The sequence below is a fragment of the Fragaria vesca genome, linkage group LG1 (genome assembly GCF_000184155.1).
Source record: "Fragaria vesca subsp. vesca linkage group LG1, FraVesHawaii_1.0, whole genome shotgun sequence".
Classification (NCBI taxonomy): Eukaryota; Viridiplantae; Streptophyta; class Magnoliopsida; order Rosales; family Rosaceae; genus Fragaria; species Fragaria vesca.
In genome coordinates this window covers 17,206,897-17,219,539 of record NC_020491.1, presented here as the reverse complement: position 1 = coordinate 17,219,539, position 12,643 = coordinate 17,206,897, and the positions used below count along the sequence as shown (strand labels likewise).

General features: G+C 38.0%; 1 protein-coding gene across 1 annotated transcript; it reads left to right on the top strand.

Annotated features, from left to right (window-relative positions):
• Positions 1-1,487: 1,487 nt before the first annotated feature.
• On the top strand, positions 1,488-8,724 carry LOC101304036. The gene is made up of 10 exons (XM_004288335.1): positions 1,488-1,712; positions 1,855-2,059; positions 2,155-2,312; positions 2,406-2,551; positions 3,615-3,680; positions 3,766-3,858; positions 5,617-5,778; positions 7,108-7,199; positions 7,511-7,653; positions 7,932-8,724. Exons 1-10 carry the CDS (start codon positions 1,634-1,636, stop codon positions 8,228-8,230), a joined length of 1,443 nt encoding a protein of 480 aa, XP_004288383.1. The 5' UTR covers positions 1,488-1,633; the 3' UTR covers positions 8,231-8,724.
• Positions 8,725-12,643: the final 3,919 nt, after the last annotated feature.

Sequence of the window (12,643 nt, the reverse complement as noted above, 5' to 3'; positions counted from 1 at the left end):
GAGAAAGAGAGAGAGAGAGAGAAACAAATAACGAATTTTGAGGAGCTATACAAGTGTGACCCCTATTTATAGAAGGCTATCGCCAACGGCTAGGTGAAGCCAGACAGGTTCGAGAAGTTCTGACAGCGTCTATAGGGTTTTCCTCAAGGGAGAGAAGAACTTTTTACTCTTTGTTTTTTGTGATAAAATGAAGATTTGATATCACATAAATATATAATTTTCATTATATAATTGTATTATTGTGCCATTAGTCTATATTACATTTTATGTTTGGAACCAAATTTACACGAATATCTAATTTTAAAAAGTTCTAATAGTTGTAAACTTTTCTTTCTCTGAAAAAAGATAACTTTAGAATCGGTGGCGGCCTGACTTCAAAACCCTCTTGTTCGGCAGCAAACTTGGCTGTCGAATGGCCTCTTGGCCTTTCTAGCGCCGAGTATTGTTGCTGGGAGATCTAAATTTCTAGGTGGTCTTCAAAGGGTGGTTTTGGCTTGAGGTTTTGGTTTGAAGGTATCTACAATGGCGACTTGTACATGGAGGGGATCATCATGAAGCATCAAGGGTTGGCGGCTGCGGAAGCATCGTCTAAGAGTTTGATGTAGGTCGGCGCCATGGCTTGGCAGATCTGGAAATTTGTCGATGGCTGTGTAACTCAAGTTTTGATGAGCTTTCTTTGAGATATTGGGCTAGGCGGTGCTATTTTAGATTTGTGGTGGTTGTGGGCAGGCAAGACTCGATTGCAGCAGGTGGTATTCCTGACGACGGGTTGACGGTGCTGCTGTTTGGGACGTGATGGCGGAGAAGATGGGGTCACTCTTCGGCTGGGCCTGGGCTAGACCCATTCTTTTTGGACCACTTAGGTCCAAATCTGAGTTAGGGTTTTCCTTAGCCCAATCTATGTTTATAGTTTTATCTATTTACATGCAATCCTTTGTATCAGGAACCTAAGCAATGGTGTTGCCTAATTGCTATGCTTTAGTTCATAGTTTTAATTAGGTTTTCACTTTTTTCTTTTTTGTCAAAATAAGTGATCACTGAAAATGTAATACGTGGTGCTAGCATGCTAAGTCCTTAACCTACCCTAGATATGGTGGGGGAAGATATGTATCAGTGTCATTCTGGTTTGAACAATGAAATTAACCTTTATGGTTTTCATAAAAAATAATAATTTATGGAAAGAAATATTACAATTTATGTTTAGAAAAAATATTATTGGAGTTTAGGGTTTAGCACTCTCAGTCTCTTTACATATTTTACATATCAACACTAACATCCAATTTTTAAATCTTATGATCATAATTTTTTTAATAATTTTAAATATCAATAATTATAGTGGTAGAAACGGGCCGGCACAGGTGCTTGAGTCGTGCCAGACCAAAAATGGGCTCGTGCCGGGTCAGGTCCATAAGCCAATTTTCCTAATGGTCTAGCCCATTAGTATGGCGTGCTTGTTCGGTGCCTGGCCGCTAACAGACTTGGGCCGGCTGCGTTTAATGGTGCCGTGTCGTGCTGGTGCTAAGCGTGCCCGTTTGCCACCTCTGGGTGGAGAAGAGTCGGAAGACATTTGAATCAATATATACCACCCCAACGCCGCGCTTCTCTTGTATCGAGTGTGTTGTGGGACGCAGCCATGGCCCTACATCTCCTCTTCGTTTTCAGTCTCTTTATCTCATTCTTATGTTCATCAACTGGCGGGATCACTCTCAAAGGTATCCTAACTTTTTTTTTTTTTTTGTCTCCTTTTTTCTTTTTGGGTCTTCCTTTGGTTTCTTAACTGGGGAGGGAAGTGTTAGGTTTCCAGTGAGCCGCTTGCTTTATTTGAGGGCTATTGACGTTCGCATGAAATTACAGGTATTGATATTGAAAACCCAGTAATTAATGTCAACCCGGCACCGGTTTCTGGTTCCAAAGATGCTTTATTCTGTGAACGAGTTCGAGTATCTGGTATATCTAGATCAAATCTTGCGAGTTATGCTAATTCCTTTCGGATTTCGCTGTCTCCATCTGTCGTAATCCCAGAGAGACTGCATAGCAGAATTGCTATCTGTTTTCACAGGTGAGTCGAATGCCTTAACTTCACACACCACACACCCATTGGACATGGTATTACATATAACAATTTTTTTTGCTTGACTCGCGGATTATTTGCAGTAATGCCTCGCTTGGACTCTGTCAGTGTAGAAAGGATGATTGGAAAACTCTTGAGAATGGGTTATGGGAATCTGTCATGTCCCCTTATCAGGAAAAATATGTTGATGTCAAGTACATTGGCAATTCACTTGGGTGTTCCACTCTCACTGTTGAACAAGGTTTGTCAAAGATAAAATGATAGCCAGCTGAATTTGTTCTTTTTATGCTCAAATTTGGGGGATTTGATACTTATCCAACTTTTATCTGTGCAGTCTCTCAGCAATGGCGCCTATTGTTTCTAGCCATGGGATTCAGTTTACTGTTGCTGGCACCGAGCATCAGTAGTTGGGTTCATTTTTATTACAGCACTTCAATGGTTATAGGAGTTTTTATGGTCATTATATTCCTTCTCTTCCAGGTACTTTCCCTTTTCTCTTTCTGTTTTAAATGGTTTTACTGTCAGCATTAGTTTAATTTTCTTTTCTTTTGTTTTCAGCTTTAAATTTTTCTTTGCTATACGATTCATGATAGCAGACAGACAAAACACACACACAACCACAGAACTTTTGACTTTGTCTGCTATATCGTTTATACTTCCGATTTTTTAGTGAACAAACATAACTCGCCAAACTGAGATGCTACTAAGCTGGATTGGATAGACAGATAGGATGGGAGAGTTATAAAAAGCAAATAGTGTACAGTTGAATGCTCCCGAAAAAATGAGAAAAGCAGATAAGAAATTCTTAATTAGTTGACCAAATCATTTACCACAAAATTGCGCTAACATTTTCTGATATGTAAAAGGAAATACTGTCCATTTCTTTACTTCCGTTGATTGCAGTTTGACCAACCAACTTCTACACTTATAGGTCATGTCATCCTTCTCTTAAGATACGTGGTAACTTAGTATCATGGAATATTTTATTTTGTTTCCTTTTTCGCGGAGAATGTGTGCAGTAACAAGGATGTTGGAATTTTATAGGTCATCAGGTCTTTTTGGTTGCTTCCTGTATTTCCAAGAGATTTCAACTTCACATTCCATTTATCCCTGAGCATTAATGCATTCTGTGTCTCTGTGTGTGCAAGCGTGCCTGTATATGTGGGATACAGTGATATATATATATATATTTGCATACATATATACAGTCTATATATATGTATATTTGCGTTGTAGGCTTATGTTTCATAATCTTTTTCAGGATTGATTTTAGATAAATTGTGTTTGTTTTTTGTTTTTTCCTCTTTTACTTTTATTTTTCATGTAATGCATGATCTTTCCTCTCTGAAGAAACTTTTCTTTCCCTGATGACTTGGTTAACCGTGACGAGTTAGATTTGCATGCCAGTTTTTTTTGGTAGTTTGAATGTCAATTTGTGGTATACTGCCAACAAGGACGAGAATGATAGGAATTTTCTGGATTTTGTGATTTTCATCTTTATGTACGATTGCTTTTAATAATTTTTTTTTATTGATTCATGTAGGGAATGAAATTGCTGCCATTTGGAAGAAAAAATTTCTTCTATCTTGTTACTATATATGGATCAGTGGTAAGAGTTGTTTCAAATCTTCTGTGGACTCAGAGTAGTTCTTTATTTGTGTCAAACTACTTTACAACTTAAATTCCATTTTCAGCTTGGAGCTGGATCTTATGTTTTTCAGCACTTCTCTGCCATGGTAAATTCATTTCTTGTGAATTTTGGGATAAGTGAAGACATGCACAATCTGGTAAATTTCTCCCCATTTCTTTTAATTTTGTTAACTCTTTTTATTGGCAATATCCTCGTAAATATTCTTTATCTTGGTCGTTACCATTCCAATATTGTGTATCCTTTCCATTATTGTTCTAAAAATCAGTGTGATGTCTAAATATAGACAAATGGATATATTTCAGCATTATTTCGTTTAACCTCTATATTGCCAATTTGGCAACTTATCGCTATTGCTGACTAATATTTAACCACATTTATTGAGATTTCTTAAACTTCTCTCTCTAATGGATGTATTTCAGCATTATTTCGTTTTCCTAAATATTGCCAATTAGGCAACCTATCCCTCCCTGATTGCCGAATAATATTTAACCACATTTATTGACAGTTCTTAAAGCTCTCTCTCTATATAAAACAGTCATAGAGGAGACTTATACTGGTTCAAGACAATACAAAGAGATCACAAGGTGTTTGATCACCCACAACCAATTCCAATTACACCCACAGCCCTCATATTATTAATTGAGAAAATAAAGGATTAATAATTCCTATTACATCCAGATCCCTCATAAAGAAAGCAAGAGAGGGATAAAAAGGATTTGAATTGACAAGGTGAGACAGAAGTTTTTGTAGAATTAAAGCTTAATTATCCATTTCCTTGTAGAATTAAGCTTCTTTGTTTGTCTGGATTTAGTTTTTCATAGAGTAGGACCAAGTTAGACTTGTTCACCCAGTACAGTCCAAGCTCAAATCCCTTTGGGACTCCAGGCCCATTTAGGGCTCTTGGGGCTAACTTCAGGTCCAGGTAAATGAGGTTACCATTCTAGATCCTACCTGAGCTGGTACTTAAGCTGACATGGACACGGTTAAGTATGTGAGTTAGTGTACTTTGGAGATGAAAATTTCAGAAACTTATAAATAAATGAAAACCTGTTCACACTGTTTCCTGGCCAAGGAAGATCTGCGATATCTCTTGCACCTAGCCTCTCCCCTCTATTCAATTTCACCATTCCTATTTACCAGAAGAACAAAGAAGCACAAATGCACAGACCCATGTAAATAACACATTTAGTAGGGCAAGCAAATTAAATCTCCCATATAAACAGCTTTGGCATCTAAAAAGCAATCTCACATTTAATAAAAAGAACATTGACGAACAAAATCAAACAGAGCAACTTCTTATACTTCAGTTTAATACAGCCACATTTTCTTAATCATAACCCAAACAAAATCATATGAAATTGTGACCCAATCAGCAGATTTGAGTGAAACTAATTACACTCGTTAGCTCATTTGGGTCATATTTTAGTTCCAGTTTCTTTAAGAAACAGCATAACGTTGCAAAATCCATGATTTTTTTTCTTATAATTTTCTTGCAAGTTTCAGCACCAGACAGCCCATCAACTTAAAACGACACAAAATTTTATCACCCAAGTAAGCTCCACAGATTTGAACCTTTGCTCTGCTCTCTAAGCACATCGGTGTTGGCTGCTCCAAACAGCATTCTGATCGATAATTGCTTTCAGGATGTCTTGGGCATGCATGTCTGCAAATCAATAGTTGTGAACGAGATAATGAATAATATTCCTTTCACGATGTCTCTGGCCTGCATGTAACTCAATAGTTTTGAATGAGAGAATCATATCAATATGATAATTAGTGATTATGAAGCTAGGCAGAATAAAGGTTTAGATTAGTTACTCCGCTTCTGTTACTTTCCAAGCACACGATAGTATATATTGCCTTAATTAGTTACCTTGTCATTGTTTTTTTGCAGATCTCAAAATTTTTACTGGTTGCAATTATCGTTACGGGTGCTGCACTAGGTTACTGGATTGGGAGGAAGTTTTTCATCTCAAAAGATGGAACAGTAGATGTTTCTGTAGCCCAATTTGCTATGTGGGCAATACGCTTTTTCGGAATCACGTTCATCTCTCAGGTTTTCCGTTGCATTCTCTTTGGCTTATAACTTAGTAATTAAGTAGAAACAATTGCAGAGTTATTTTGCCAAGTTTGGATACTATTGCACTTACATAAATAGGTTCTCTATCACTTCGTGAAATTATGGATCCTTGGAAGAGAATTACTCATCTGCAGGCACAAACGTTGGTTGGGTATTTGCTACAGATGAAAGAATATCCTACAATCCTGGCTGTATGTGCTAGACAAAAGTGTAAACAAAGTTTCTGAGCAATTTTCGCTTATCAAAGGAGAATAATTGGAATAATCTTAATTTAGGGTAAATTTCTCCTCTAGTGTTTAGAAGAGGACACTTTGGTACCTCAAGTTATGCTTCTTATGACAGTTTGGTACTTCCGTTAAATATGAGGGTAAATTTGACATTTAGGTATATATTTATAAAACATTTAGGGATATAATTTTTTGTTCCAAACATAATTGAATTTTATATTATATGTATGAAATTTGGTCGTTATGATCTAAACACGCACGAGACTACACCGACCTATATCTAATTAATCCACTGAAAGTAGTGTCATGGGTGTACAGATCACAAATACGTATTTCTTAATATTTGCCCTATATCTTAAACATAAAAATAAATTAGGTCATAATCGATCAACATTACTCAAAAGTGTTAATTCATGTTTATTTTCTCCCAAAAGACCTAGAAAATAACGAAGACCCAAGACGAATGGTCATCAACCTACAAAACTCATGTTTTTCTTATTTTATATTTATAAATAGTACCTAAATGTCAATTTTACCCTTATATCAACGGGAAAGTTAACAGAAGTATCAAACAGTTTAATTGAGTATAACTTGATGTACCAAAGTGTCCTCTTCTAAACAATATGTACCTAACTGTCCAATTGACAATACGTCAAGTGCCATAGGAGGAATTTACCCCTTAATTTATGACAATGTGGTTCTATGATTTAGCTATTAGATATAGTTTATTCTCAGTAGACATAAAGTACTTGTCTGGTATGTTGGACTGTACACAAATTACCTGTTTGTAGACTGCACTATGAGGAGAAAGTCAATGCAAACCTATCTTTGTTTGCATTTGGCTTATGTCCACATGATCCCGGAGTAGTTTATATACTGGCACAATGTCCATGGTTTCGTTTAAAATGAGGACTGGCTGAGGTTCAAACTAAAAGTTGAAGGATTTTTATGGTGAATAAAATAATATTAGAACTACAGTTTGAAACACTTGACATTGTCATTATAAAGTCCTCATTAGACTCTAACTGTGCTGTTGTATTACTCACCTGTTTTTCTCTTTTTCAATAATTTTTTCCAGAGCACTCTCGATACACCTTTGGCTATTGGGGCGTTGGTTTCCTGCTTGGGTATCTGCAAGCTTATCACTTCTCTGAAATGGCATGGCAGAATGTAAGTCCTGCACTGTTTCCCTTTAAGTAAACTATGTTTTAGGTAGAATTCACTGCTGACCCATTATTCAATCAGTGTTCTTCATAACACTATATTTTCCTTGAAATAAATCTGCTAAGTCTAATTGTCTTTTGTATTGGAAGATAAATAAGTAATTCTAACAACTTGTGATAGATTGAGAGAAATTTTCAGTGAACTGTGGTCTTCATGTTATTTGGATGAGATGATACAACATTTTAGCCAGATTTATTTGCAGCTGCTAATATTTGTTGTATGCTTTTACACCAAGACATAAAATTGATTTTGTGCAGGAACCAGTCAAATGGTGCGAGTGGGAGACTTCTACTGCAGAAAAGAAGACACAGTCGTTCAGAGTTCCTTAGTAGGTCCAGCCCACTAGAGGCATGGAACAGTACAAGGGATGCATCTGCTTGGTCTGATTCTCCTGTTAAAGGTAGGACTTTTTGGTGATAGATTGTTTTGGTGTGGTGCTTTATATTTTGATTAAGTACTCATAGATGCAAATTTTTCTAATATGGTCTGAAAAAAGAGATTGGTTTTTTGCCCCCACAATAGAGAGTTCATTTTGCCTTTGTAGTACTTTAGTGAAATCGATTTCATTCTACCTGGTGAAGTTTTGTAGTGTGTTGCTGCATAAATCTCTGGCACACATAAAGTTCCAGGTTGCTGTATCACAATTTCAATTGATATGTTCTTGTTTGTTTATTGTAGGTGTTGTATCGCCATCTTTTAGGGCATGTAATCAACAGGAGTACTATTCAACCTTCCACAAAATGCGAAACCAAAAGTTCACAAAGAAAGAGTGGGATGAGTTTACACGGGAATCAACGCGACATGCTCTAGCAGAATGGGCAGCATCTCCTGAATTCACTGATTGGGTTATGGAGCATGCCGACCGCATTCAACTCCTTCCAAGCGATAGTTCAGATGAAACTGTGGGAAGTGATTCTGATTCTACAGATGAGAATGACGTGGGTAGCATGGATCGGTGTGGTTTTCTCAAATGGTAGTGGTCGACGTAAAATTTTATGCCAACAATTGCAGTTTAGTTGTCTTTAGTACCTGCTAATGTACATCACACAGATTTGGACTGCCTGCAGAAAGACAACATGTAAAGTTTTATAGAACTGGGTAGGGATGACTTGATTTTTTGCACCATTCAGCGTTATAGTGAGCCTCGTGGAGTCACCCAAATAGTTAACTATCTCATGGGCGCAGCAATCTTTCACAAGTAGTTTCTGCTACAAGTTTGTGGCATATAGAAGCTGCCGTAAGTTTTAGCCAGTGTCTTTCTGATTGTTGAACGGATAATTCTCCGACTGTGTTCTTTCAACCTGCCGTGAGTTTGAACTGAAGTCTTGTACTGTTCCTGCAAAGCATCAAAACTGACCGTGGGTCATTGAACAAAAAAAATAAAAAGAAAGAAAGAGAAGGGAAAGCACCGTAAGACCTAGTTTGGTACAACTTCGCATTTAAAAAAATCAGCTTCTATTTGAACTTTTAGATTTTATGGTGTTCGGTAAACGAAACAAAAACAGATTTTTTTGAAAATTACAGGTTAGTGGCAGCATCTTTTAGAAGCAACCTGAATGTTACTTTTAAAAGCAGCTATTATTAAAAACACTAGAAATTAATAAATTTTAACTTGATAGCATTTTTAAAGCTAATAATTACCAAACACAAAACTGTTTTAATTCACAGCTGATTATTTTCGCAGTACAACATCAATTTTTTTTTAAGTCACAGCAATACTAAACTAGCCCTAAAAACAAAAAAATATATATAAGAGCAATTTGCGTGTGCTTAGCCCCTATTCATCAATGATATACACATCAATATTCATCAATGTTTAGCCCTTAAGTGCGTGTTTGTTACTCCAGAAAAACAGAATCTAACCCGCATTTGGCGACACTCAGGACTCTATTAAATGAGCATACGGAGTCCTGACTACAGCCTTGACGCCTTGTTCCAGAACTATGTCAAAAACCATCAGACTATGCAAGCCCCATCTTCGCTTCACTCATGTAGTCATTCTCACCTCCTCACCTGTAATTCATCTCCGTCATCTCTCTCTCTCTCTCTGTCTCTCTCTCTCTCTCTCTACCACTACCCCAGCACCACTCATAATTGTTGATGTCGTTTTTAGGCACCAACGGATCAACAAGAGTTCTGTTGACATCCAACATGTAAAGTGATGGGGTTGTTCTCTTGTAGTGGTCCTATATTCCTCTTCGGTTGAGTTTCGGTTTCTGATACGATTCGATAAGCGGAAATGTTAAAATCAAAATATAGTCTGATACGAAACGTGGAGGAAACGTCAAAATTAAAATAAATATAATATGTATTATAATAAATATTATTGAAAAAAAATTGAAATTTGTTTAGTCCTTGTGGTTTTATTTTAATCTGAATAGTCCTTAAAGTCACAATTTTTCATCTAAATAGTTCTTCTAGTTTTATTTTAATCTGAATAGTCTTTGAGTCATGATTTTTCATCCAAATAGTCATTCTGACAATTGTCTCAGTTAAAGGCCATAAAGACTATTTGGATGAAAAATCATGACTTTAAAGACTATTCAGATTAAAATAAAACCTTAAGGACTAGACAGATGTTGACTTCAAACCACAAGGACTATACAATATTTTACCCTTGAAAAAATAACATCAACAAAATAGTTTCTACGAGTTACTGAGGAATTTAACCGTGTTCAGTAACTTAGTAAGTTAACATTCAAGTTTATTTTCGAGTTTTTCTCAAAATGTTAAACTATTCTTTTAAGGTCTTGATCTCGTAGTTCGCAATGACACAAGTTTACCAGTGTTTTCGGATGATTTTTCAGAGGATCGAGCTATTTTCTACGTTTTATCAAAGTTACGGTAAAACAAACTCATTTTATTTCAAAAATTAGAAAACCCAAATTAGTTCCTAGCCGTTAGATCTCCTTGTTTTAAATCTGGGTCGTTGGTCTTTTTAAAAAAAAAACCCAGGCCTAGGTCAAAGGACCCAGACCTGGTCAATCTCTTCTCTCTCTCTTGTCCCCGACTCTTTCTCTCTCGTCTCTCGTCTACTTTGTCATCTCCGTCCGAAGCTGTGCCATTCGGCCACAACTCGCCGATCCACCACCACCAAAATGTTTCTCTCTCTTCCCACTACAAAACCCAGCCTTCAATTCACACATGCACGAACCCTAGAAGGAGATCGACTGAGAAGAGGCGTGGCGGTCCTCCGGTGATTCTCGACGGTTCTGGCCACGATTCGACATATCAGAGGTAGGGTTTTCTTCCTCTCTCCCTCCTCTTCCATTCCATGTCCTTGAATGTTCGATTCGTGCCCTAATCAGAAATTCCCCTTTTCTGTTTTTATGGGTTTTTCACGGCGAGACTCCAGCAAGTTGTTCTTGGAGTTCTGGCGAGACTACCGAGCTCCAAGAGTCTAGAAAAGATTGATTGGAGCCCAGACGCATCTTGGGGAGGAATTGGAGGCAGCTACTGTGATTTTGTGCTGAGGCAAAGGTTTTCTTGCGAAACTTGTTTCCATTAAAGGTGAAACTTGTTTCGGTGGTGTTTCAGAATGATGTTTTTGTGGAAACGTGTTTTAGAGCATTTTGTTTCCAAAACGTTTCCAAAACATAAAACGCCAGTATTTTGGCATTTCGATGCAACGTAGTTTGACCACAAGCGTGGTCTTGGTCGTCCACCTCTTATTAGTGAAGGTATGCCTCGGTGGTCTAAGATCGTGGTCCACCGCATGTTGACTAGAGGAATGACATTGTTAGTCTTGTGCATCTGACTTCCTTGAATGAGATTGGATTCTTGATCATGGACATCTGCTCTCCTCTTCTCGTGGTCTTGGTCGTCCACCTCTTATTAGTGAAGGTATGCCTCTGTGGTCTAGGATCATGACTAGAGGAATGACATTGATGGTCTTGTGCGTCCAACTTCCTTGAATGAGATTGGATTCTTGATCATGGACATCTGCTCTCCTCTTCTTAAAGTAAGGTGTCTTAGAGCATTGTTGTCGTTGTTTAGTGGAGGAGATCATATAGCCTTTGACATCTTTCACTTGATGGTGAGCTTCCTCCACTCGATAGTGAGCTTTCTCCACTCGGCGCTGAGCTTCCTTCATTCGATGATGAGCTTCCTCCACTCCTTTGGTGAGCTTCCCTTACTTCTCTGATGGGCTTCCTTCACTCCTTTTTTGGGTGGAACTAATAGCCTCCTTTTGTACTTCGTCCACTCGACGTTGAGCTTCCTCCACTGGGTGGTGAACTTCATACACGTGATGGTGGTATCCTCGCTCCTTTGTTGGATGAAGCTGATACTCTTCCCTTGGACTTCCTCCACTCGACGTTAAGCTTCCTCCACTTGATGACGAGAGGAGCTTTTGCCATGAAGATGATCTACAAAAGTGAAGAGAAGGAAGGTCATCGGAAGACCAGCCTAACGTCGGCCAAACATTCTTCAATGCCTAAATCAATAGTGTTTGAACAATGAATATAGATATAAGAAGTGCATGATGCTCAAGTATGTCAAGGGGTGAAGCATCCTTGACAGGCGTGGGGTGAAGTACCCTTGACATGCCAACAAAGAAAGAGATAGAGAGAGATTATGTCATAATCTTTAGGGTAGAAGTGAGATAGTCTCTCCTATTACTTTGGCATAGTTTTGATAGAGAAGAGAACATGAAATGAAGTTGTGTTTCAACCTTGGGAAGGCTTGGTATTTATAGAGAGATTGGTTGCTGAGTTGGAAAGGAAGGCATGGGCTCTTCCCCAAAATCAGGGAGGCTTGACGTTCTAGGGGATGGGTCTGACAAGCATGCGCCTAATTGAGTGGGTGGCTGACACCATCATATGGGATGGTTGGTGGAGTGTCAGAACACGTATCGCACATCTAATACCTTTGACCCTCAAATCACTATTCAAGCCATGCTTGATGTTGGAGCTTGACACATGTAAGGTTGGTGAGAGTATCAACTGACATGTCTCCACTCGACTATTGGACGTCCAAGAAAGAACTTGAGGATCGAGGCTTCTAAGCTTTGGAGGTCAAACTCTTGGCCTGAATGGTGAGACTCTAGACTCATTTTGACTATGCTCCTCTAATGTTAGGTGACGATATGCTTTAGTCTTGCCATGTATAGTGGTTAGTCTTGACATGTCAGTGATAATCATTTGGTGACTGTCCAAGACACTTGGTGATTGTCCAAGGTTGGAGACTTGGAATGCTAAGTTAGGCATCTCATGATTATTTATGTGTGAGGATTCTCTTTATTTCTCAAATAAAGGTTTAAGTGCTTTGAAAGGTCAGAGTCCTACGTGGCTCATTAACATTTCAACGCGTCCTCCATGGAATGGGTTGAAAAGTCAAGTATCGTTGTCAAACCAAATTATAACATCAACAAGAATCAACCTAAACACCAC

Excerpts from the sequence above, each read along its gene's own strand:
- LOC101304036 (XM_004288335.1), top strand. The coding sequence starts at position 1,634 with ATGGCCCTACATCTCCTCTTCGTTTTCAGTCTCTTTATCTCATTCTTA. Across the intron at positions 3,859-5,616 it reads GTGAAGACATGCACAATCTG|ATCTCAAAATTTTTACTGGT; the intron begins GTAAATTTCTCC and ends GTTTTTTTGCAG. Across the intron at positions 5,779-7,107 it reads GAATCACGTTCATCTCTCAG|AGCACTCTCGATACACCTTT; the intron begins GTTTTCCGTTGC and ends AATTTTTTCCAG.